Source organism: Idiotropiscis lumnitzeri, chromosome 2, assembly GCF_059441095.1.
Source record: "Idiotropiscis lumnitzeri isolate Australia: NSW breed Sydney's pygmy pipehorse chromosome 2, RoL_Ilum_1.0, whole genome shotgun sequence".
NCBI classification, from domain to species: Eukaryota; Metazoa; Chordata; class Actinopteri; order Syngnathiformes; family Syngnathidae; genus Idiotropiscis; species Idiotropiscis lumnitzeri.
The window spans coordinates 23,319,986-23,347,203 of record NC_142392.1 but is presented as its reverse complement, the minus strand read 5'-3'; the positions used below and the strand labels follow the sequence as shown (position 1 = coordinate 23,347,203).

Below are 27,218 nucleotides of genomic sequence, written 5' to 3'. Positions count from 1 at the left end.
CTCCAAGACCGCTGCAGTCTTCACCTCCTATTGTCTCCCGAATGCCTCCCTCCACCTCCAGGCTGTGCCAACTCTGATTCTGTCAACTGGGCGAGGGTGTTGAGACAGTAAAACAATTGAGGGAGCTGTGGAGCAGAGCCCAAAATCAGTCAGGCCCCGTGTCCACAACCCCTCCGGCAGAGACGCACACAGAGCTACCTCTCCCGAGTGACCCGCTTCGTGAAATTTTGAAATTTAGTCACGTTCCCAAAACCGAAGAATTTGTAGTGGGTGCTGAAGTATGATACCCTGTTAGTGACGCAGAGTATTCAACATTCGTAATAGACGTCTGAACCCAGCCAACCGCCTCGACACACCGCTTTACCATGGGGCCTAGATCTTTAGTATGAAGACGCGCATCAATAGTCAATGCGATTTGTGGCTTGGCGAAAGTAAACAATTCATACCATTTCTGCTGCTCAGGGACAAGGCACGCATGCGAGGCAACGCCGGTAGACATTGCACATATATAATCCTAATGCAAGATGAACTCCTGACTAAATTTGGATGAATGCATTTTGATAAACCAAATCATGTGTGCGATCATATGTACAGTGTACAAGGTACTGGGTCAATTGGTGAATGGGTGGAGGTTGGATCAGGAACAGGGCATACCCACCGCGGGAGGATGGAGAACCAGGTTTCAGAGCTGACCTCAGATGTTTCAGTTCAGCCAGTGGAATGGAGGAGAGCTCCGCGGCCCCCTGTCATGGAATGGGGTACCAGCGGGTTGGTGTCAAGAGTGCGTTGGGAGTGGGTAACGGTGGCGCCCCCTGCGCTCGTGGAGCTCTGGGCGACAGGAATGGCACCGGACCAGAGATGGCACATTCCAAGAAGTGGCTCGGTATGGACTGCTCATCACCCAGTGACCCCGCAGCAAGAGCACACCCCACTCACAACCCCCGTTTATAACCACCCCTACCTCTGTTACCGCAATCCCGACCTCGTTGACCGGCCGGGTACGGACAGCCAATCTGCTGTGGTGCCGCGTCACCCGAACCTTGCCTAGGAGCAGCAGAAGCGGAAGGCGCAGGTGCAATGGGAGCTGCATGCATTAGCTGCCCCACCCCTTTTTTTTCTTTTTTTTTATTTTATAATTTTTAGCCCTCTTGGCCACCAGAACTTGCAAGTACAACAATTTTTAGTAACGCTCCTTAATCCAATCACACATTTTCCTTTTCTGATGTCGTGCAAAATGATGTAAAAAAAAATGTGTTCTCCTGAGACTGATTAGCATTTTTTCATTGATGGACTGTTTCACATGATGTCCGTAACCGGAAGGACACGCCCTAAGGACGGCCAACTGGAACAGCTGCGTAATGACGACATTATTGGATGGGTCACTGCCGGAAGTCTCACTCCATTCACGTCTCGCCCTGGCCACAAAGACCAGGCCTGTCTCCTCCGCTCCCCACCTGAAAGATACAGCAACATCGGCCCCAACGGGGCCAGAAATATCTGATGCACGGCACGGCCAATCTCACCTGAGGTGTCCCCATTCAGCCGGTGACCGTCATGCTGGTCTGTAGGTCTGGCCTCGGCCTCAAGTAAGGACAGTTTCTGACAAGTAAATTTTGTCCCGCATGTAACTCTGTAATCCCCTCTACGAAGAACCTACCCTTGCGTTAAGTGAGTAATTTTCATAAAAACAGCGCCACCGCCCCCTTAACTGAAATTAACCTCAAGTATCACCGCTGTGGTGCCGTATATTATGGAAAAGTCTTAACAATACAACAAAATTCTGCTCTATCCTGGACTAGGTGTGTGTTATCTATTCGTGCACCCAATGTGAATATCAAAACTGCGGAGCACATGAGCAAGCTAAAGCAACAACTATATCTTAATCTGTTTTCATGGAACCTAACTTAGAATATCTTATATCTCCCTCCTTGTTGAGGAGAAACTCCGGGATGGGCGTGATGAGACGCTATTTGAAGCGTTCTCCGGCCTTGTGGTCACACAGGTCACATGTCACCTCAAACCTGTAGAGAGAACTGGAGGAGTGGCACTTGCCAGTGAGAAGGGGTAAATTACCTCCCTTCTGAAAATTTCAGTTTTGCATAAATTTTGTGTAATAATGTCAATCAATCATTCACTTGATGCTTGAATTTGATTAGTCCAATCTGTCTCCAATAACAATTTGAAAATCAGTACTTGGGAGTGCAATAGGGATTCAGTTTGATCAGACCTGTCCGCCCATTGCTTCCTTCGTGCTGTTAGGGCTTGCCGGTGCCCTCAATCAGGTTTCTTTCCTGAGGCCCGTCCCTTAAACATTCACTCAAACCACTTAGACGTACAAACACTTTTTCTGTCACACTTTCATTCACCAAAAAGATACTTTCCAATTCTTTTATTCCACAAAGTTCCTCTTTGTACTTGGGTGTCGTTCTAGCACACATTTTCAAACGCCAATCTCAACAAATCCGCACTTGGTCTTTGCTTGGCGATAACTCGTGAGCTTCTCTTTGTTCGACGAGACGAATGAAAGATGGCGTCGTTTTTCAAAGTCGCACAGAAAGGATTTCCTGTTCGGCACGAAAGCGGAAGAACAGGACACACCCCGCTGTGATATGATTGGCTGCTGGCTTTGTGGAGCACTGTCACCAACTCACCGACAGATGTCACCATTTGCGATGCAAATCATTGTTATCTTCTTCTAAACATAGAGAAAAACCCAAGATGCACACGAAGACCCATTTTAGTTCCCAAATATGAACTTGAGAGATGTATTGAATTTTACTTTTGTTGCTGGTTTTGTTTTCACATCTGACACCATGTTGTTGGTTGGACAGTATTCCAAATGTATTTCTCTATTATTAACAGTTGACATGATAAAGTGAAACTTTATGTCAACATATTTGCCTTTTTACAGGGTTTTTCGCCAGCGACGTGGTTGCGAATTTTAAATTAAAATACATCACTGTTTTATTCTCTAAATGTTAGAGTCTTAAAAAATGATTTCAGTGTTTATAACTTAACTAACTTAAAAATGTCATTATTCGTTTCAGTATTCATTAAACTACGGTGATTCATTATTTATTTCAAGATTCATTGAACTGTTTTAGTAATAATTTAGTATTCAATGTTTAATCGTGACTAAATTTACTTTTTCAATATTTGTGTCACTATTTTGTTCAATCTTAATATTATGGAAAATTATTTTGCAAGTAAGGTTTTTGTTATTTATTGTGGCCACCTGCTTTTGAAGAAAGTGCCTTTCGCTTCTTGTACTCGAGGATTCTTTGTGAAGCCAAAACAACACGACCTTGACTGATAAGTAGGCTCAACGCAGAAAAAGTATCTTTTTGTTTTAAGATTACACAGTTCCTGTCAAATAAATCTTCATCTTCCTGTGTGCGTCAGTATCTTCCCACGCACTTCTCCCATTGAGATCACTCTGCAGACTGACCCAAAGGACAATTTATTTTCCAGACTATCTCATTGATCTTCCCTTACCGCTGAAAATTCCACAACAATCTGGGGTCAGACGTGGGATAGCTGAAGATCCGCCGGTGAAATTCAGGGAAGCTGGCAGGTGACCTCCAGGGTTCAATTAAGACAGCAGCAGCAACGAACAGCGTGATGCGAATCATCTCGTCCGTGGTGACAAATAAACGCTGACTCCAGTCGCCATCAAGTTGCCAACTCCTGACATACTAAAGCCATTGAGAGAAACTGAGACTATTTGCGTTTCTCTGTCTGGTTCTTTTTACAGTTCAACTTCTAGTTCAGTTTTTCACCTTTTCACACAGCGTAATGAAGGCCAGTTGAGCAAGTGGAACAAGTGATTTTATTGATGATTGTGGAAGGAACCGATTTCATAAGCACAGTTTCTTCTCACACCTTTTCCATTAGGTACGATTAAAAAGACAACTGAAAAGCATAACGTTAAAAAATGTTGTTCCAGGAAAAGGTAATTAATTTCATTGATAATGTTTGATATAAAAACAAAACAACTCATCATCACTCAGAGACAATGGTTATTCTGGCACTGATCACATTGGCTTAATGTCAATAAAAAAAGCTTTTCAAAATTAAATTTATCATATTTTATTCAAAATCACATTTACATCTTACCACAAAGAGTCAATTCCTTCCGGTTTTTTTTTTAAACTTCAAGGATTGCTGCAATTCTCACCAGCACAATTGTGACTCTCAGCACCCTGTTTAGTGAAGAATTTTTTAGCACAAACACTGCAACTGAATGGCTTTTCTCCACTGTGTGTTCTTGTGTGGTTCGTTAAAAGCGACTTACGATAGAAACTCTTTCCACAAACTGAGCAGGAAAAGGGTTTTTCGCCACCGTGTGTTCTTCTATGATTTGTTAAAGTTGATTTTTGAGTGAAACCTTTCCTACAAACTGAGCAGGAAAAAGGTTTTTCACCACTGTGTATTCTTTTATGTTTTGTTAAAGTTGACTTTCCAGAGAAGCTTTTGCCACAAACTGAGCAGGAAAAAGGCTTTTCTCCACTGTGTCTTCTTAAGTGGCTTGTTAAATTATACTTTTGAGAGAAGCATTTTCCACAAACTGAGCATGAAAAAGGTTTTTCTCCACTTTGTATTGTTGTGTGTTTTATTAAATGCGACTTACGATAGAAATTATTTCCACAAATTGAGCAGGAAAAAGGTTTTTCACCACTGTGTGTTCTTGTATGTTCTGTTGATCGTGACTTTTGAGAGAAACTTTTCCTACAAATTGAGCAGAAAAAAGGTTTTTCTCCACTGTGTGTTCTTGAGTGTTCTGTTAAACTTGAGTTTCTGGAGAAGTGTTTTCCACAAACTGAGCAGGAAAAATGTTTTTCTCCACTGTGTATTGTTGTGTGTTTTATTAAATGCGACTTACGATAGAAATTATTTCCACAAATTGAGCAGGAAAAAGGTTTTTCACCACTGTGTGTTCTTGTATGTTCTGTTAATCGTGACTTTTGAGAGAAACTTTTACTACAAATTGAGCAGAAAAAAGGTTTTTCTCCACTGTGTGTTCTTGAGTGTTCTGTTAAACTTGAGTTTCTGGAGAAGTGTTTTCCACAAACTGAGCAGGAAAAATGTTTTTCTCCACTGTGTATTGTTGTGTGTTTTATTAAATGCGACTTACGATAGAAATTATTTCCACAAATTGAGCAGGAAAAAGGTTTTTCACCACTGTGTGTTCTTGTATGTTCTGTTAATCGTGACTTTTGAGAGAAACTTTTACTACAAACTGAGCAGGAAAAAGGCTTCTCTCCACTGTGTGTTCTTGTGTGTTCTGTTAAATGTGCCTTTTGAGAGAATCCTTTGCCACAAACCGAGCATGAAAAAGGTTTTTCTCCACTGTGTGTTCTTGCGTGCCTTGTAAATTGTGCCTTTTGAGAGAAGCTTTTGCGACAAAATGAGCATGAAAATGTTTTTTCTCCACTGTGTGTTCTTGTGTGCGGTTTTAAAGACAACTGTGAAGTTAATGAGTCAGTGTGACATGCCCTTTCACCTTTGGCTTGCCCATCATCGTCATCATCATCATCAGGAGAGCATGATGATGTGTCCTCATTATGTGCTTGTGATGGCCCCCAGTGGTCTTCATCACCTTCTGTTGTCAAGTGATGACTTGAACTGCTGCTTGGAGGCTCCGCCCCTCTGTTGTCCTCACTCTCATCCTTTTTTTCATCTTCAGTCTTTGGGGACAAAGTTCAGTGGTGACTTGTTAATCTCCTCCTCCTCCTCCTCCTTTTTGATGCGAGTCAAGTCTGGCTCCTCTTTCACAAAACAGAGATCGTTTTCACTGACGTCTGTATGACACAAAAAGACAAATTTGGTTTGGTCAAGTCAAAGCTCAGGCGGCGACTTTGTCTTATATTGTTTCTACCGTACTACCTTGCCTTGTGCCTGCCGCACACGGAACAATGCGTGCGACCCAGATTTGGACCGGCCCATGGGGACATTTCACAAAATTACGTCCTACGATTTAAACCTCCCTTTCTTTAGCAGCACAACGGTGATAAACGAGCATTTAAAAAGGAAGCATGTTGCGGCTAATGCCCGATTTCATTCCGGACAAAGTCACAGACGTTTCTGGAAGCGAGCTGAAGTTAGCACACACAGGCTATTGTGTGCGTCTGATGGAACACCTGTTGTGGGACCCGAACATATTGATGGGGCCACTGGGGGCCATCGCAACATAATGTCATTGATAGACTAGGAATCCTTCAAGTGAAATATCTTTATAAGTTTTTCATTTTTCATTTAGAGATAGTTTCATTGTGGGTACTTTTTGCTTCCATTATAATCTGGATACCTAAAAGAATTAAAGGGGCCCTGGTAGAAAAGGGGGTTGTGACGTTCTCCCTTTTTAAGCCCATAGTAAGACAAAGATGCAGATGCATTCCTTCCAGCATGCGCTTGTTCACTGATGAGATCCGTGCAACCCTGGGTGGATGCATAAAGTGTATTTTAAATGTTTGGATGAAGTGAAACTATGCACACGTGCACAAAACAACGCAGGGCCACCCGAGGTTCATTGACCGAGCCAGTAAAATTTTCATAAATAAGGCCAATACATACTTGATTTTTTTAAAAACTTAATCCTTTGTGTTATATCCACGAAAATTCATCAACCGCCATTGATCATTTTGCCCCAGTGTGTACAGTTTTTAGAGTCAGCTTGAATCATTCCAGAAGGAATTGCTTGAACAAGATTTGTCAAAGAAGTTTTCAAAAACGAGACACGCCTGCACAAATAAATCACCCAACCAAGATTGTCTTTGTCACTTGCGAGGAGCAGTCCGGCAAAGAGAAAAGCTTTCCCGCTCCTGTGCGGCGTTTTATTAAAGCACAGCAAAGCAAATTTGTATATGACAACCCATAAAGAATGGAAAAACATGAACACTTTGACTTGATCACACCCGTCCACAAGCTTCCTGTTGTTCGAACGGTTTCAGCTTACAACACAATGTTTGGGTCACAATTCTGTTAAATGCGAGCTAAACGGTTTCCTGTCAAACACGGTTAAAGACGTGCATCTGTTTTTGTGGCTTCCTGCTAAACTGCCAGCATAGACACAACTCTGTTACCGCTGAACTCACGTTTTCCTGTTTAAGAGGTCCATGTTTTTGTGACCTTCTATTAACCTGTGTGGTATATTTAGTTGTTGATGTGTGGGTCTGGCTCAGCTTCCCTCCGCACAGGTCGCTGGGCATGACAGAATTGGTGATGGAAAGAACCTCTCTGACACAGCCATTTTGGTTCGAAAGAGATTTTATTCTCGTCACATGCTGATGTCAAAAGAAGTCTCCCCAAAAAAGAGAAAAGGGAAAGGGTGTCCTCTCACGTTCCTTCTTATCGGGAATGGCCACACCGGACATGAATGTCTAACTTTACCTTGTTGCATATGCATTCTCATTGTACTAGTCTTCGATTTTTCCCCCAAAGCTCCCTACGGCGAGAGCAGATGTGGTTGCTCTTTGAAGTGGCCTTCCGGTGCCATCTTGACTGCTTCTATCACCTCGAGGGCTCCACACCTAGAGCTGGTCAAGCCTTTTGTCCTCCTGGACACTATCTCGTTCACATTGGAATTTCAAAACCAAAACTGGTCACTTCTTTAGTCTCCAATCCCCTCATCGTTAAAGAGAATTACTAAAATGTTCATAAGAGTGAATAAAAAAATACACTACATATTTCCCCCCTCGAGGCAATCTTGTCCTGGTAAAGCAAAAACGACACCAGCATGTCACCAAAAATCCCATTCCAACCTTTTATATGAATCCATTGTCTAAAATTTGGGAAACCTAATTGACTAAAACCTAAATCATGCTCAAGGCATGCTACATAAGGGTAGTTTAACTAGGAAAACTAAGTGGATGGCCAAATTGCTCCCTGGTGTCACTCTAACACCTCCTGCAGGACCACACATAAATCCAGCAATAATTCCAAAAAATCCCAAATCAACCACCTCGGTCACGAAGGAGATCCCCCCGCAATGATAGATCTTTAAGCAAACCGGCAGTCAGACTAACAATTTCCAGTGCAGTCCATGTGGAGGCATCAAAGCTTCGCTGAACCTTCGTCAAAACCCCCCGCCCCCTTCGAAAGAGTGGGGAAAAAGGGGGAGATCCTTTCTAACACTTTCTAGTAAACCTATATTCACAGGTCAAGTAGGATGAAGGAACACCGTTACAGAACAGAATAAATCCACAGCGTAATAAATGCATAATGGGACAAGACACATAAACACACAAAACAAAAACACGAGTCCAATGATATGCAAAAACATAGTTGAGGCCACGCTCCAGCGTGAGAATCCCATGGCATCGTCTCGCTCGAGAGCTGCCAACCCCTCGTCACCGACGAGCTCTTGCAAACAGTATTCTTTCAGATTATCACGTCCACATCCTATGACCCTCATAGGAGTCCTCCTCGTCGCTTGCTCCAAGTGAGATTCCAGTCTGCATCCAACTCCATCTACACTTCACCTGAAATACAACAAGCAGACACACTCCACACAAAAATTGAGCACCAGAGATGCCAATGAAATCCATTTTCCACAGGAAAGAGTCCATTCCAGGATGTGGAGGGCACCGAGACTGGTGCAGTCCTCATCCCAGCCATCATCGCCAGAATGCCCTCCTTCGCCCCCAAGGTGTGCCGGCATTAACTCTGTCAAATGGGGAAGGCGCAGATATAGCAAAAACAAATTGGAGACGCTGTGGTGCAGAGCACAACGTCAGTGAGACCCCGGGTCCACGACCCCTCTGGCAGAGACGCAAACAGAGCTTTCGCTTCAGAGTGACCCATTCATTGTCTACCACAGTGCTGAGAAATTCGGAAAATGTTCCATAACAGAGGAATTCGTAATGGGTGCTGAAACACCACCCTGGTCTCAGAGCTGCCTAATCTGCTGGAACGGAGGACAACATATGCTTCCCCCGGCGGAAGTGCACAGTCAAATTCAGTCCCTTCTGGAAATTCAGTCCCACTCGAATTCCAGTGTTTGTTTCACAGGTGCGGGTTCGGACCATGGCAGTGACTCGGCCAATCTCAAGAGTCCCGCAAGCGTGACAGTGTTGTTGCTCACTGGGATATGCAGAAGGAACTTGCAAAGCGTGGAATATCTTGTTCCACCATCAAAAACTGTTGTCCATCAATCGTCACCGGAATGCCAAGACCTGCCGGTCCTTGAATGCTGAGGCTCCACGGGCACCCCGATCGTGGAATGGGGTCCCAATCGGGTTGAGGCGTCAAGTGTGCATTTGGAAGCCATAGAAGCGTTGTCGGAGGAGGGGGTAGCGATGGCGCCCCCGTGCTAGAGGAGCTCTTTGTGTCAGGCATGGCGCTGGACCACAGGCTGACACATTTCAGGAAGTGGCTCGGTTTGGACCGCTCATCACCCAGTGACCCCACAGCAAGAGCACGTCCCACTCACAACCCATGTCTATAACCACCCCTACTTCTGTTACGTGACCTTGTTGACCGGCAGGTGCGGACAACAAGCCTGCTGTGGGCACTGCGTCACCAGAACCTGGCCCAGGAGCAGCGGAAATGGAAAGAGCAGACGCAATGGGAGCTGCATGCGTCGGCTGCTGGATTAACTGCTTCCCCCAGTTGTCGTGACCCGTGCCGGTCACGCCTGTTTTGTTGTTGTTTTCGTCACCTCCCTGCCATGTGCACTTTTGTTTATGTTTCTCAGCTGAGCAGGGGCGTCTCCTCCGACGACCGACTCCGCCCGCGTCATCACGAGCGGGAGCCCAGCCCACCGGCGCCGCACCTGACATCCATCCACTGACTAATTACACACACTATTTAAGCCACCTACACTGACTGCCCGGCGTCGGATAATTTTCCTGCACTGCTCACGTTCATGACCCTGGTATCGATTGTTCTCTTGTTCATGCATTTTTGCTCTTGGATCTCTTTGTGTTCCACGTTTTGCCAGCTATTGCTCGGTCTCTTTTTGTTCCTCGTTTTCTCCAATTGGTTTTCCCTCTTGCCCTTTTGGCAAGCTAATTATGTTGATCGTTTTTCCTTTTCCTTGCCGGTGCAAGCGCTTTTCGTTCCGTCGTTTATCTCCTTCCTGGTGTGAGCTTTTCTCCGCCAGCGCTTTGTGTTTTCTCCTGATTTATCGACGGATGTAATGCTAAGATAGATATATTTGCCTTAATTGATGATTGGACTTCCACTATTGTGAATCAATAAACACTCTTTGTTAAACTGATTTTCCTGTGTCCGCGTTTGGAGAGTCCTGCCACCTTCTTCCCAGCGTTTCGCTGGCAAGACCCTGACAGAATTATCCGACCAGAACACGAGTAATCATAGGGTACGTATCTGAACAGCGTATCTCTTGCTACGTACCAGCGAAACTGTCGGCTCAGCCCCAGGCCCTCCACACAACGGTACGCCTCGATCCTTACTGTGTTCCATGCCACAAAGTGCCCAATACGATACGTGGAAGCGCGCTTCTCTTCATTATTTCTATTTTCAGCTCATAATTTTCCTGCTTAAATTTACACCCTGGCCAGGGTCTGTGCTCAAACTGAGCTTATTCACGACTATGTTGTCTATAGCTATAGTTTTACACTTCTTAGTTCTCATCTCTTTAACCACTAGACCTTTCTTTTCTTAATCTTCTGCACATTTCTCCCGCGCTAGTCCCCATTTACATAGTTCCTATCATTATTTTTTTTCATTTATTTATTTATTTTTTAATACATTTTCGTATGTTCTTTCACAGTGCGGTTATTTTGACATCTTTTAATGTCTTAATCAGTCATGATATTGGCCTCTTGTTAAAACTATAATTGAAACTAACACAGGGACATTTTCCATGACCAACCAGCCAGCAGACCCACACGCACAAGCTCTCGTTAACGACCCCAAAAGCCCCGACCGCTTGGACACAGGCGCACAACACCCATTGTGAGTAAAAGCATATCACCTGAAGTTCAGCCGGCCGGCTGTTGAACGCCTGCGCCCCAGCACCCTGAGACCCTCAATGGAGCAAGAATCCTCTTTGTGACGCCAAAAATGTGGTATATTTTGTTGTTGATGTGTGGGTCTGGCTCAGCTTCCCTCCGGACAGGTCGCCGAGCATGGCAGAATTGGTGATGGAAAAAAATTCTCTGACACAGCCATTTTGGTTATTTTTGTCACGTGCTGATGTCAAAAGAAGTCTCCCCAAAAAGCAAAAAGGGAAAGGTGTCCCCTCTCTCCGGCCATCCCTTCTTATAGGGAATGGCCACACCGGACATGAATATTGAAGGTTTGTATTACGATTGCTGGCATTATTTTAAACACTTACGGGACAGAAGGTCAATTATTTAATTTAGCAGGTTCATATTTACTGAATATGTTCAACATTGATTAAACAAAAAGCATTTATCAAATGAAAGTAGAAGTACAGTGCATCGATAAGATTGACTGGGATTGTAGTCATGGTGTTTACTGATGCATTCATATGCTAAATTTATATGACTAAGTTTAAATGTAAGACCTCAAACTTGCACACATAGTATTTTCACGACCCACACTCTCATTCAGAACAAACAGATTCAGTCTGCTCAGGTCAAACTGATGACAAACCAGATAGCACTTCATGGACAAATACGACAAAACACATTCTCCACATAGGCCATAGAAGATACAAACATATCAAGTTGGGCCGGGGAGGACGTCACAGGGATGCTATCAAGAAGACCCAAAAATATAATCTGATCTGGGAAAACATACACCACACAATCTGTACACTGACGAGATTACAGGGGAATGTGAGCAGGAGAGACGGAGAGACTGCCGCCTGCCCGAGAAGGTCAGCCTTGGACGTGGACCGGGGGAGGGAGCAAGGACGACCGATTCAACCTACATGACCCTTGACATAGAAAACCTATAAAATGTGAGGCTGGGCTGAGATCAGCGCAACATTTTTCGATTGGGCTCGTCCGAGTACAGTTTCTCGTCAGATTAAGAAAAAAACGCCCAGATATCTGTATTTGTACGATTCCCTGAACTCCAGAAATCGAAGAAACTAAAATATCGCAACCCTAATCAGCTGTTGTTGAGTCTTTATTTGGCCCTTTTCTTCTTGAGTACAAAAAACGAACACGCATTGGAATAAGTTTGGCTTTGAAGATTCATTTTCTAAATGTTTCTCATTTTCTCGGTGGCTCAACTCCAACAGTGGATATAAAATTACATTACATCTGTCAGCATAGTTTTGAAACATAATGACATGACAAACTTAATTTCTTTAGCAACATATAAATACCGGAATATGTAAAATGTTAAATAATCAGTTCGAATTTTAAAATGGGGAAAAACATGGAGTTTACCCCCCACAAATGGTTATTCTTTGGCATATATTTTTGGCACTGATTTCATTTGGCAGAAACAAATGTTAAGCAGACCTGCAAGTAAACGGCAATATTCAAAAATAAAACGGCAATAACCTTGAACGATTTCCCCAAACAACTTAATGTTGTGATGCATATTTTTAACGATCGAAAGTCGTTCTTTACAAAGCAAATGAGAGTAAAACGTGTACAAACCTGCTTCGTTCTCTTCTTTTATTCCACAAAGTTCCACTTTGTACTTGGGTGTCGTTCTTTCACACATTTTCAAACGTCAATCTCAACAAATCCGCACTTAGTCTCTGCTTGGCGGTAACTCGTGTGCTTCTCTTCGTTCGATGAGATGAAAGAAAGATGGCATCGTTTTTCAAAGTCCCACTGAAAGGATTTCCTGTTCGTCACGAAAGTGGAAGAACAGGACACACCCCGCTGTGATATGATTGGCTGCTGGCTGTGTGGAGCACTGTCACCAACTCACCGACAGATGTCGCCATTTGCGATGCAAATCATTGTTATCTTCTTCTAAACATAGAGAAAAACCTAAGATGCACATGAACAAACATTTTAGTTCCCAAATATGAACTTGCGAGATGTATTGAATTTTACTTTTGTTGCTGGTTTTGTTTTCACATCTGACACCATGTTGTTGGTTGGATAGTATTCCAAATGCATTTCTCTATTATTAACAGTTGACATGATAAAGTGAAACTTTATGTCAACATATTTGCCTTTTTACAGGGTTTTTCGCCAGCGACGTGGTTGCGAATTTTAAATTAAAATACATCACTGTTTTATTCTCGAAATGTTAGAGTCTTAAAAAATGGTTTCAGTGTTTATAACTTAACTAACTTAAATATTTCATTATTCGTTTCAGTATTCATTAAACTACGGTGATTCATTATTTATTTCAAGATTCATTAAACTGTTTTAGTAATAATTTAGTATTCAATGTTTACTCGTTACTGTAGTTACTTTTTCAATATTTGTGTCACTATTTTGTTCAATCTTAATATTAATATTAATAAGGCTTTGGCCTTACAGCAAGCAAACCAACTTGGTGTAAGGCCTCAACCGCAGAGAGAAGAAAAATGGTCGTGGGGGAGGTGCGCCGCCAGGAAGAGGCTGAAAGGTCTGCAAAGGCTGTCTCGCTTGCCAAGCAGGGACAGTGGATGAGGTGGGAAGGCCTGGAGAAAAGAAAGCTTGGCTGGAGGGATCTCTGGGAGATGGAAGCTAGCAACATCAGCTTCATCATCAGAGCTACCAATGACGTGCTCCCATCCCCAAAAAACCTCCACCAGTGGTATGGCGAAGATCCAACCTGTGCCCTCTGCCCAACACCAGCAACTCTCAAACACATCCTGACTGGTTGTAAGACCAGCCTCACACAAGGCCGCTATACCTGGAGGCACAACCAGGTTCTCAAGAGCTTGGCAGCAGTGCTTGAAAGCAAGAGAATTACCATCAACTCCTTGCCCTTAAGAGCCACCACTACCATTACAGCACCAAAATTTGTCAGAGAGGGACAGAAAAAGCCCCACCATCCTTTTCTCAAGCCAGAAGTTGGTCAGCTAACCAAAGGCCCGGGATTGGAAGATGCTGGTCGACATAGGTCAGCAACTAATCTTCCCAGCAGAGATTGCAGCCACCACCCTAAGGCCAGACTTAGTGCCGTGGTCCCCTTCACTGAAGGCTGTCTACATTGCAGAGCTGACAGTCCCGTGGGAAAATGCAGTTGAAGAGGCCTATGAGCGTAAGAAGTTGCGCTACACTGAACTGGCGGCGGACGCACAACAACGAGGGTGGAAAGCCAAGGTCTATCCCGTCGAAGTTGGATGCAGAGGGTTTGTGGCCTCATCAACCATCAAGCTGCTGAAAGACCTGGGCATCCATGGACAGGCTCTGCGGCACACAGTCAGATCACTCTCGAAAGCGGCTGAAAGAGGCAGCCAGTGGATCTGGATGAAGAGGAAGGACCCCTCATGGGCTCATAGATCAGCAAAATAAACAATAAACAAAGTAGTCCTATGACGTAGCACTGACGCTTGCGAGACCGGAAAAAAAACATCAAGCATGCGAAATTTAGGACACGCCTGCATGGGCTTGCTGTGGGGATTTTTCGCCGGTTTATAGAACTAAAAGCATCATGGCGATTGGTAAAAATGACGCAAATTCAATTCTGAACGGCAATTTTTTTTTTAACTTACCTCATGGTGTCATTGATAAGAGCAAAGTCATTTGTGTGTATTGCCATCGTGAACTGAACTCCTATCGCAGCACGTCCAGTTTAAAATACCATTTGATTGCCAAGTACACCGCTGATGCCAATTCTCCAGCCCCTTGTCAAACCCAGGCATCCATGGATAATTTGCAACTGAAACCGATGGATGGATCAACTAAATTGAGACTCACCAAAGCCATAGCGAAGTCGGTGGCCACTGCGTGTAAGCATCGTGGAGGACGAAGGTCTGGCTGAAATACTTGGCATTGCGTCTATAGATATCTTCATTGTAACCCTCATTCAAGATTTGCAGGAAGCGGGGAAGGCGGAAGCGGTCGCGCTCGCGCTCATCGTCAGGAGAACGTGATGATGTGACCTCATTATGTGCTTGTGATGACCCCCAGTGGTCTTCATCACCCTGTGATAACTTCAGCTGCTGCTTGGAGGCTCCGCCCCTTTGTTGTCCTCACTCTCACCCTTGTTTTCATCTTCAGTCTTTATAGGGACACAATTCAGTGGTGACTTGTTGATCTCCTCCTCCTCCTTTTTTATGTGAGTCAAGTCTGGCTCCTCTTTCACAGAACAGAGATAGTAGGATAGTAGGACACAAAAAGACAAAACACACATTTGGTTTGGTCAAGTCAAACCTCAGGCCGTGACTTAATTGTTTCTACACTGCTACCTTGACTTGTGCCTGCCTCACATAGAGCAATGCGTGCCACCCGGATTTGGACCGGTCCATGGGGTAGGGGGGAATTTCACCAAATTAAACCACCCTTTCATAGCAGCACGGCAGTGATAATCGAGCATTTAAATACATAAACACCCAAAAAAGGCCAAAAAATGGACAAAGCTGCATAATATGATTTTATTTATTTTTTTTACATATACTTTAGGAATGTTTGTATTTGAGAACGCTGTTTTTTTTGTGTCCACTGTGTGAAGGTTCATTTGTTCTGACATACCTTATGATCCTAGGATCTGGTTTTTAGGAGATGTTGATATGATTCATGTGGATTGTCACAAATATAATTTGTTAGCCAGCACTGCTGGGAAAATAATAGTACTCGTCAATTGGAAGTGTGAGAAGTCACCATCTTAGAGTCACAAGTTGAATGAACTTTCTTCTTATTGTACGGCAGAAAATATTTTGTTTGGAGTTCGGAGAAAGCCCACAATCTTTGGAAAAATCTGGGGAAATTTCCTTTACATTATGCCAACGTTGTCTCCTACCGGGTAGCATTTCTGTACTTGACAGGGGTTGTTCAAATATTTTTGGTTTAGCGGTAATGTAGCATAATATTTATTTATTTATATTTTTCATCTTGACCCTTAGTTGGATTTTTATACTTGCAAAAAAGATGTTTGATTGGTTTGTGTGTATGCTGTTTTGATGTTAATAAAAGCTAAATAAAAAAAAGGCATTTTCCTCTAACAAATGGATGTGTTGATGCATATAGTTAACAATAGAAAGTTGTTCTTTACAAGCAACCAAACCTTGACCCAGAGAGTCTCAACAACTATAGCCCGGTTTCAAATCTTCCGTTTATTGCAAAAATTCTTGAAAAGGTCGTAGCTCAAGAGGGACCTGATTCTCCACAAGAGATCACTTGTTTTTTCTTCATCTAAAACATCAAAGTCGTTGACGAGCTTGATGGAGTTTCTCGATTTGTAAAACCGATTTCTGGTCATGGTTTCCGCCACAATTTTCACTCTCGTACTTGAAGCGCAATACATTTGAATGTTTGGCTATCCTAGACTGCCCATGTCAATAGAATTTCCCAAAAATCTGCAGTGAAATTTCCTCTGCTTCTGGGAATGACCCTTTCTTGTCATTTGGAAAAAAAAGAGCAAAATGGATGAAATAACTTCAAACGTCCACTACAAAGGACATGTTTTAAACACTTGAATACTAGGCTCAAATAGACTTAAAATAACTCAAACAACACTTTAACATGTTCATAAGAGTCTTATAAATAAAATGCCAACAGCATTTCAAGGCAAAATGTCTTTGATAAAAAGTATTAAACACTTACTTTTCCTCTTCCCATAAAAAGTGCTTGCACTGAGGGAAGCCATTTTCATCTACGGTGATGTCAAGGTAACAAACCACCCACCCCTACAAATTTGGTATCATTGGAAAGCTCTGAATGTCCTCTACAGAGCACAAAAATAGTTAATGCAATTGGATGCACTGGGTGGGAGATATTTAGGTTTAAAAATGTCCTCTACAGAGGACAAATTTGAACTACTGGTCGTCAGGAGGATATTTCAATTTATATTTAAGCTTGCTTATGTAATAATACAATATTTATTCAATTATTTTAGTATGTAAAATTCTCAACAATTTAAACCTTTTTATTTCACACTTGAATATTTCTTAACATATTTGTTCTTTTGAATTTGGATGCAATTGAAATTATTACATCCATCCAGCCATTTTCTGCCGCTCATCCGGGGTCGGGTTATTGAATTAATTTTTTAAGTATTTTTTATCATTCAATATTTATTTCAAGATCAGGACTCTTCTCAATGAGTTCAATATTTATAAAATGTTTCTATATTTATTATTAATTGAATTAAGTCTGTATGTGGTTTCCAATTTTAAATTTTAATATTTTCCTATTTCAATATATAAATAATGCAATGTATAAAAAATATAATACAGCATGAAAAAAAATATTTGGTATATTTGACAAAATTATAGTTTTTCCAAAGTGAGATTTTGCTTAGCAACAAACGCCAAACCCTTGATAGAGCTCAACCTAGAAAGTGTATTTAGCAAGTCAGAAATTTATTCAGAAAGCGTAATATTAAATGTATGTGAGGGGATATTTGAAGAGTTTGAGTTTTGTTCAATGGACCATTCATATACGAGCCAGCCAAACGCAGCGAGAAAACCAGCGCTGACTCCAGTCGCCATCAAGTTGCCAACTCCTGACATACCAAAACCTTTGAGAGAAACTGAGACGATTTGCGTTTCTCGGTCTGGTTCTTTTTATCGTTCAACTTCTAGATCTGTTTTTCACCTTTTCACGGCATAATGAAGGCCAGTTGAGCAAGTTGGACAAGTGATTTTATTGATGATTGTGGAAGGCAACGATTTCATAAGCACTGTTTCTTCTCACACCTTTTCCATTAAATACGATTAAAAAGACAACTGAAAAGCATAATGTTAAAAAATGTTATTCCAGGCAAAGGCAATTAATTTTCTTTACATGTTTGATGTAAACACCAAAACAAATCATCATCACTCAGACACATTGCTTCTTCTGGCACGGATCACATTGGCTTAATGTCAATAAAAAAGCTTTGCAAAATTCAATATACCATATTTTATTCAAAATCAAAATTTACATCTTACCACAAAGAGTCAGTTCCTTCAGTTTTTTGTTTTCTTTTTTTAAGCTTCAAGGATCGCTGCTTTTCTCACCAGCACAATTGTGACTCTCTGCATTCTGTTTAGTGGAGAATTTTTTAGCACAAACGCTGCAACTGAATGGCTTTTCTCCATTGTGTGTTCTTGTGTGGCGTCGTAATTGCGAGTTATGATAGAAACTCTTTCCACAAACTGAGCAGGAAAAAGGTTTTTCTCCACTGTGTGTTCTTGTGTGGATTGTCAAATGCGACTTTTGAGAGAAACGCTTGCCACAAACTGAGCAGGAAAAAGGTTTTTCACCACTGTGTGCTGTTGTGTGTTTTGTGAAACTTTCCTTATGAAAGAAACTCTTGCCACAAACTGAGCAGGAAAAAGGTTTTTCACCACTGTGTGTTCTTGTATGGATTTGTAAATTTGACTTTGTTGAGAAGTATCTTCCACAAACTGAGCAGGAAAAAGGTTTTTCTCCAGTGTGTGTTCTTGTGTGGCGTCGTAATTGCGAGTTATGATAGAAACTCTTTCCACAAACTGAGCAGGAAAAAGGTTTTTCTCCACTGTGTGTTCTTGTGTGGATTGTTAAATTTGACTTTTGAGAGAAACTCTTGCCACAAACTGAGCAGGAAAAAGGTTTTTCACCACTGTGTGCTGTTGTGTGTTTTGTGAAACTTGCCTTATGAAAGAAACTCTTGCCACAAACTGAGCAGGAAAAAGGTTTTTCTCCACTGTGTGTTCTTGTGTGTTCTGTTAAACTCTTCTTATGAGAGAAGCATTTTCCACAAATTGAGCAGGAAAAAGGTTTTTCTCCACTGTGTGTTCTTGTGTGTTCTGTTAAATGTGACTTTTGAGAGAAGCATTTTCCACAAATTGAGCAGGAAAATGGTTTTTCTCCACTGTGTGTTCTTGTGTGGTTGGTTAAATGCGACTTTTGAGAGAAACGCTTGCCACAAACCGAGCAAGAAAATGTTTTTTCTCCACTGTGTGTTTTTGTGTGCGGTTTTAAAGACAACTTTGAAGTTAATGAGTCAGTGTGACATGCCCTTTCACCTTTGGCTTGCCCATCATCATCATCATCAGGAGAGCGTGATAATGTGTCCTCATTATGTACTTGTGATGGCCCCCAGTGGTCTTCATCAACTTCTGTTGTCACGTGATGACTTGAGCTGCTGCTTGGAGGCTCCGCCCCTCTGTTGTTCTCACTCTCATCCTTGTTTGCATCTTCAGTCTTTATAGGGACAAGGTTCACTGGTGACTTGTTAATCTCCTCCTCCTCCTTTTTGATGTGAGTCAAGTCTGGCTCCTCTTTCACAGAACAGAGATCGTTTTCACAGACGTCTGCAGGACACAAAAAGACAAATTTGGTTTGGTCAAGTCAAAGGTCAGGCGGCGACTTTGTCTTATATTGTTTCTACCGTGCTACCTTGACTTGTGCCTGCCGCATACGGAGCAATGCGTGCGACCCCGATTTGGACCGGACCATGGGGACATTTCACAAAATTACGTCAGACGCAGTAAACCTCCCTTTCCTAACAGCACAACAGTGATAAAAGAAGCATTTAAAAAGGAAGCACGCTGCGGCTAATGCCCGATTTCATTCCTGACATGGTCACAGACGTTTCTGGAAGCTAAGCGAAGTTAGCACACACAAGCTATTGTGTGCGTCTGATGGAACACCTGTTGTGGGACCCTAACATATTGATGGGGGCCACTGGGGGCCATCGCAACATAATGTCATTGATAAAATAGGAATCCTTCAAGCGAAATATGTTTACAAGTATTTCTTTTTGCATTTAGAGATAGTTTCATCGTGGTTATCGTATTTTCGCGACCATCAGGCACACTTTAAAGTCTTAAATCTTCCCCAAAACAAATGATGCGCCTTGTAATGCGACTTGCCTATTATATGGACGATGGATCCCCTGCTTGAAAATGGCAGTCTGTTCGGCACGAAAGCGGAAGAACAGGACACACCCCGCTGTGATATGATTGGCTGCTGGCCGTGTGGGGCACTGTCATCAACTCACCGACAGATGTCACCATTTGCGATGCAAATCATTGTCATATTCTTCTAAACATCGGAAAAACTTAAGATTTAAACCGTATGCAAATGAACAAACATTTTAGTTCCCAAACATAAACTTGACAGATGAATTAAACTTAACTTTTGTTTCTGGTTTTGTTGTTGCCACCATGTTGTCGGTTGGACAGTATTCCAAATGTCATGCCATGTCATTATCCACACCGCTTATCCTGTACTGGGTCGCGGGAGGGTGCCGGAGCTGACGTGATAAAGTGTTTCTTAATGTCAACATATTTGCACCTTTGCCTTTTTACAGGCTTTTTCGCCAGTGCTATGGTGCCTTGATTGTCCTCAAAAACAATTAGTCGCTCTTTATTTTTTGCATGAGATATTTTTTTATCTCCCAAGGGGATATTTCACGTGGATTGAGCTCTTAAGTAACTAAAAAAGTAAAAGAAAAAAATAATTAAGGTTCTTTAAGAATATGAATATGCAAGAAATAAATCTCTCAGCTCAACATTTCACATTGTCGTTTGTCAAATGTTGATAAATTGTATTTTTCATTCGGGATTTGTCTGTTGTTTTTCATTTATTTGCACGTCACTATTTAAGTATTTTTTTCTTTTACTATTCTTTACCTCTATCAGTATTTAATTCGATTTTCATGGAATTATTTAAGCTTGCTTATGTAATACTACAATATTTATTCAATTTTTTTAATCCATAAAAATTATTTAAATATTTTTTAATTATTTTTATTTAAATCTTGAATATTTGTCAACATATTTGTTCATTTAAATATGAGTGCAATTATTTTATTTATTTATTGCAATAATTAATACTTAAAATTTCATTCATTATTTTTTATCTTTCAAAATTCGTTCAATATTTATTAAATGTTTCTATATTTATTATGAATTTAATTAACTCAGTATGTGGTTGTGAATTTTAAATTGAAATATGTCGCTGTTTTATTATGTAAATGTTAGAGTGTTAAAAAATATTTCGGTATTTATTTAGGTACTTAAATATTTAATTATTCGTTTCAGTATTCATTAAATTACGGTGATTCACTTTTGCAATTCAGACGCGCAGCAACGAACTGCGTAATGCGGATCCTCTCCTCCGTGGTGACGAAAAAAAAAGAAGCGGGAAGATTAACAAAAGCAGGAACGGACCGTGTAACAGCAGAGCGATAAATACACTGTGTTGAGGAGGCGCACACGATATTTGTGCCTTTCTTCATTTTTACTTTGTTTATTAATGTACATTGTTTGCATTGGCCTCAAGGACTCATTCGGCGTGTATGTATTTGTAGTTTTCACTGTGTCACGTGATTTCCTAAAGCCATCAAAGGAAGAGAAATAAAAAAAGAAAATCTGGACATCAGTCTGAATCGTGGCCTTTTTGACATTCCAAAATCTTTGAGAGAAACTTAGACTACTTGCATTTATCTTTCTTGTTCTATTTAAAGTTCAACTTCTAGTTCAGTTTTTCACCTTTTCACAGCGTAATGAAGGCCAGTTGAGCAAGTGGAACAAGTGATTTTATTGATGATGGTGGAAGGCACCGATATCATCAGCACCGTTTCTTCTCACACCTTTTCCATTAGGTACGATTAAAAAGACAACTGCAAAACATAATGTTAAAAAATGTTGTTCCAGGCAAAGGCAATTTATTTCCTTTACATGTTTGATGTAAACACACGAAAAAATCATCATCACTCACACACAATGGTTCGTCTGGCAATGATCACATTGGCTTAATGTCAATAAAAAAGCTGTGCAAATTTCTATTTATTATATTTTATTCCAAATCACATCTTACCACAAAGAGTCGGTTCCTTCAGTTTTTTTGTCCTTTTTTTAAGCTTCAGATCGCTGCAATTCTCACCAGCACAATCGTGTTTCTCAGCACTCTGTTTAGTGGCAAATTTCTTAGCACAAACGCTGCAACTGAATGTCTTGTCTCCACTGTGCGTTCTTGTGTGGATTCGTAAATTTGACTTTACAGAGAAAGATTTTCCGCAAACCGAGCAGGAAAAAAGGTTTTTCTCCACTGTGTGTTCTTGCGTGCCTTGTTAAATGAGAATTTTGGGAGAAGCTTTTACCACAAACTGAGCAAGAAAAAGGGTTTTCTCCAGTGTGTTTTCTTGTGTGGCTTGTCAAACATGACAAATCAGAGAAGCTTTTGCCACAAACTGAGCATGAAAAAGGTTTTTCAACACAGTGTGTTTTTGTGTGAATTTGTAAATTAGCCTTTCTAGAGAAGTATCTTCCACAAACCAAGCAGGAAAAAGGTTTTTCTCCACTGTGTGTTCTTGTGTGGTTTGTTAAATGCGACTTTTGAGAGAAACTCTTGCCACAAACTGAGCAAGAAAAAGGTTTTTCTCCAGTGTGTGTTCTTGTGTGCGTTTTTAAACTTGACTTTTGAGAGAAACTCTTGCCACAAACTGAGCAGGAAAATGTTTTTTCTCCACTGTGAGTTTTTTTGTGCAGTTTTAAAGACAACTTTGAAGATAATGAGTCAGTGTGACATGCCCTCTCACCTTTAGTTTGCTCATTATCATCATCATCGTCACGAGCGCCTGATAATGTGTCCTCATTTTGTGCTTGTGATGGCCCCCAGTGGTCTTCATCACCTTCTGTTGTCACGTGATGACTTGAGCTGCTGCTTGGAGGCTCCGCCCCTCTGTTGTCCTCACTCTCATCCTTGTTTTCATCTTCAGTCTTTATAGGGACAACGTTCACTGGTGACTTGTTGATCTCCTCCTCCTCCTCCTCCTTTTTTATGTGAGTCAAGTCTGGCTCCTCTTTCACAGAACAGAGATCATTTTGTCTGACGTCTGCAGGACACAAAAAGACAAATTTGGTTTGGTCAAGTCAAAGCTCAGGCGGCGACTTTGTCTTATATTGTTTCTACCGTGTTACCTTGACTTGTGCCTGCCGCATACAGAGCAATGTGTGCGACCCCGATTTGGACCGGACCATGGGGGCATTTCACAAAATTACGTCCTACGATGTAAACCTCCTTTTAGCAGCACAACAGTGATAAACGAGCATTTAAAAAGGAAGCACGTTGCGGCTGATGCCCGATTTAATTCCTGAATTAGTCACAGACGTTTCTGGAAGCGAGCTGAAGTTAGCACACACAGGCTATTGTGTGCGTCTGATGGAACACCTGTTGTGGGACCCTAACATATTGATGGGGGCCACTGGGGGCCATCGCAACATAATGTCATTGATAGAATAGGAATCCTTCAAGTGAAATATGTTTACAAGTATTTCTTTTTGCATTTAGAGAAAGCTTCATCGTGGGTATTTTTGCTTCCATTATAATCTGGATCCCTAAAAGAATTAAAGGGGCCCTGGCATCAGAGTCGCTATTTATTGCATGATTTACGTTTGGGTTTTTTTTTTTGCCCAAAATGACATTTAGCCTGCGAGTACGTTCCGACATTACCCTTTTTATTTTTTATAAAATTTCTGTTTTTAAATAAATTTTAAAACAACATTATGTTTGAAGAGTCAAAATCCCTACACATAAGCATTAAGCAACAACACTTTCACTGTGACTTTCATGTTGACATATTTGAATAATGACTGTATATTTTAAAGTTATCCAATATGTATTCAAATTCGACTAAGATCCACCATAATATTTGAAGAGTTCACTGAATTATTTTGGAACTGCAACGATGCTTAACAGCCATAGAGTGTCAGTAATGAGTAACAAAATAACACAACATTGTCATTTGCATAAATTACCAGGAACTATGAGTTGTGGGGGAGATGCAAACCACCTGGGCCACAGGAACTTTATGACCGGGAAATAAATGTTCCTGGCCTTGTTAGTAGAAAAGGGGCTTGTGACGTTCTTCCTTTTTAAGCCCATTGTAAGCCAAAGATGCAGATGCATTCCTTGCAGCATGCGCTTGTTCACTGATGAGATCCGTGCAACCCTGGATGGATGCATTAAATGTATTTTAAATGTTTGGATGGGGTGAAACTACGCACATGTGCACAAAACAGTGCAGAGCCACCGGAGGTTCATTGACTCTCACCCGACGAAGCCAGTACAAAGTTAATAAATAAATAAGACCATTACGTGCTTGATTTTTTTTTAAAACTTAATATTTTGTGTTTTATCCACTAAAATTGATCAACCGCCATTGATGTTTTCGCCCGAGTGTGCAGATTTTTTAGAGTCAGGCAGAATTCCTTCCGGAAGGAATTGCTTGAACAAGATATAAATACCAGAAAATGTAAAATGTCAAATAATCAGTTCAAATTTTATTAAAAAAAAAAAAAAACATGGAGTGCACCCCCCACTAATGGTTATTCTTTGGCATTTATTTTCTCTACTGATTTCATTTGGCAGAAACAAATGTTCAGCAAACCGGCAAGTAAAAGGCAATATTTAAAAATAAAGCGGCAATAACCTTGAACGATTTCCCCAAACAATTCAATGTTGTGATGCATATTTTTAACGATAGAAAGTCGTTCTTGACAAAGCAAATGACAGTTAAACGTGTACAAACCTGCTTTGAGTGGCACAACACGAGGCTGGTTGCAAACTTCGTCCAGCAGTTGAAGATGTTGCTCGTTCTCTTCTTTTATTCCACAAAGTTCCTCTTTGTACTTGGGTGTCGTTCTTTCACACATATTCAAATGATAATTCCCAAAAATCCGCACTTGATCTCTGCTTGGCGATGAGTCATGTGCCTCTTTTTGTTAGCGGCTAGCAAGCTAACAAGCTAAGCTAACTACGCCGAAAAGCATCAACGCGCGAAGATAAGGTTATCGGGACACAAAGACTTAATGAATTATGTCGTAGTCCTTTAGCGTATCACTGGACATCCTTTGAAAAAATTACAGTCAGTTCCACACTAAATCAGAAGAATTTAGCGGTGGGTGTTTTTGTTCCGGTGTGGACGGGTCGGTGGATGTGGTCGAGGTCCTTCGGAAGCTGCGCGCTTGCTTATGACGTCATGCTTTAAGCGCGTATTTTCCAAATATATTTATTTTCCTCAGTGGGTTTTTTTACACCTGGCTGTTCTATTTTAATATTTATTTTATATAATATTTTAATTCGGTACATAAAAAAAATTAACAAAATAACTAAATTAACGCCACATTGGCGAGTCATCTCTCGCGTCACTTCCGCCTATGCCCCGAGAAGCCGCTGCTGGAACAGCAGTGGGACGTTTACGTTTCTCCGACCGAACTTGCAACAATGCTGTGGTTCACTCGGGCTGCAAGATTGTATGAATATAATGTCGGCATATACTCGCAGTGCCTCTCAATTATTTCACGCCCGCCCCTACCAAGAAGAAAAAGATTCGCTCCCCCCCACCACCAATTGTTTTTCTGTCTTTGTAGATTGATATTAGATTGTAAATAAAATATCCCTTAACTAACCTAAATTGATAAGAAATATAATTTTGAGAACTATTATAGTGAGGATCTCGAAACTCAGTACTCTGTTGTGCAAATATTGATGAGATGACAAATATTTGTCTTGTTATTGTTGGAGTTGGGTCACCGTGGAAATAAGAAGTAGTTAGTAAATCAACCTTTAAAAGCCAAACTTACTCCAATGCGTGTTCGTTTTTTGTGCTCAAGAAGAAAAGGGTAAAAAAAAAGACTCAACAACTGATTAGAGTTCCGATATTTAGTTTCTTCAATTTCTGGAGTTCAGGAAATAATACAAAGACAGATATCTGGGCGTCTTTTTCTTAATCTCACGAGAAAACTGCACTCGGGCGAGCACAGTCGAAAAATGCGCGCCATCTTTCAGCCCAGCTTCAGTTTTTATAGGAGTTTTTTTATGTCAAGGGTAATGTAGGTTGAATCAGTCGTCCTCGCTCCCTCCCACGGCACGGGTCCACGTCCAAGGGAAGGTCCTCCCCAGGTTAGTCATCGTCTGGATAGTTGATTCCCGTCTGGTCCCCAAGACTGGCACGCCAAGGCTGGACTTCTCCGGCGGGCAGTCCCCCCGTCTCTCTCTCCGCTGGCATTCTTCTGTAATCTTGTCGGTGTGTGCGCGTGTATGTGCAAGTGTATGTGCGTGTATGTGTATGTCTGTGTGTGTATGCGTATGTGCATGTGCTCCGATCTCCAATTGTTCTGTCTTTCGGAATGTGTTTCTTTTGATAGCGTCTGTGTGAGTCCTCCAGTGCCCAATTTGGTATATTTCCCTCTACAGCCCATGTGGAGAATGTGCTTCGTCGTATTTGTCCATGAAGTGCTGTGAATGTGAGGGCAGCTCATGGAAATGCTATGTGTAGAGGTTATTTTAGATTCCATTAGTTTCTTCTTATTTTCGTTGTTCAACCTCTTCGTTTGGTGGCGAATAAAAACAACTTTTTACGCGTGAACAAACACTGATGGTCGAAGCACGACAAAAAGACCGTGTTGCTCCTTCGCCATCATCTTTATTTCTTCTTCAACCAAAAAACACTTTCTTCTTCGTGCATTACAGTAAATAAAGAATTGCGCCCTCTAACGTTGACACATTTCACTCCACAAATCAAAATAATTACAAAAGACAAAGAAATGTATAATTTCTTCTCACAAACATGCAAATGGAAAAAAACAAATATTTGCAATCATTATCCATAAAAATATAAACATTTGTGAAATGGCGCTAACATTCCGGCCCCTAATTGTTCTGTTTGGGCATAACAATCACAAAAATTACAAAAGCGACATTCTAAACTGTTCTATTATAGAAACCATATTTAAATGTAAACGCAACACGTTTGTATTTTGAAACTAATCACATCACTGTTCCATTTCAAGCAACAGGCATAACTTGTCAACTGGCCTTTCCAAAACACTACTTTTAGTCTTAACCAAAACTCTTCTCACGTGACCATTCGAATCACGGATTGCATTTTCAACCTTTCCCATTACCCACGAACCCCTAGGTGCACTGTCATCTACAATAAGAACAATATCACCGGGTTGTAGGTTTCTTTTCACATTGAACCATTTTTGCCTTTCTTGTAAAAGTGGGAGATACTCTTTGGCCCAACGCTTCCAAAAAATGTCTGACAAGTATTGAACCTGACGCCACCTTCTCTTTGAGTGCAAATCTTCCTTTTCAAATAAACCAGGTGGTAAAACAGGTTGTCTTTTTAGAAGCAGCAAATGATTTGGTGTTAATGCTTCTATGTCATTTAGATCGTTTGAAACTCTGGTAATTGGTCTATTATTAATAATAGATTCCACTTCACAAAACAAAGTGTGAAGA

At 41.3% G+C, this 27,218-nt stretch overlaps 1 protein-coding gene across 1 annotated transcript; it reads right to left on the bottom strand.

The window, feature by feature from the left end:
- Positions 1-4,106: 4,106 nt before the first annotated feature.
- Positions 4,107-26,957, bottom strand: LOC148342022 (uncharacterized). The gene is made up of 4 exons (XM_088288034.1): positions 26,948-26,957; positions 22,510-22,602; positions 18,047-19,276; positions 4,107-5,401 (listed from the first exon to the last, which is right to left on the bottom strand). The coding sequence occupies exons 1-4, from the start codon at positions 26,955-26,957 to the stop codon at positions 4,155-4,157; spliced, it is 2,580 nt and encodes an 859-aa protein (XP_088144160.1). The 3' UTR covers positions 4,107-4,154.
- Between the last annotated feature and the right edge of the window lie 261 nt (positions 26,958-27,218).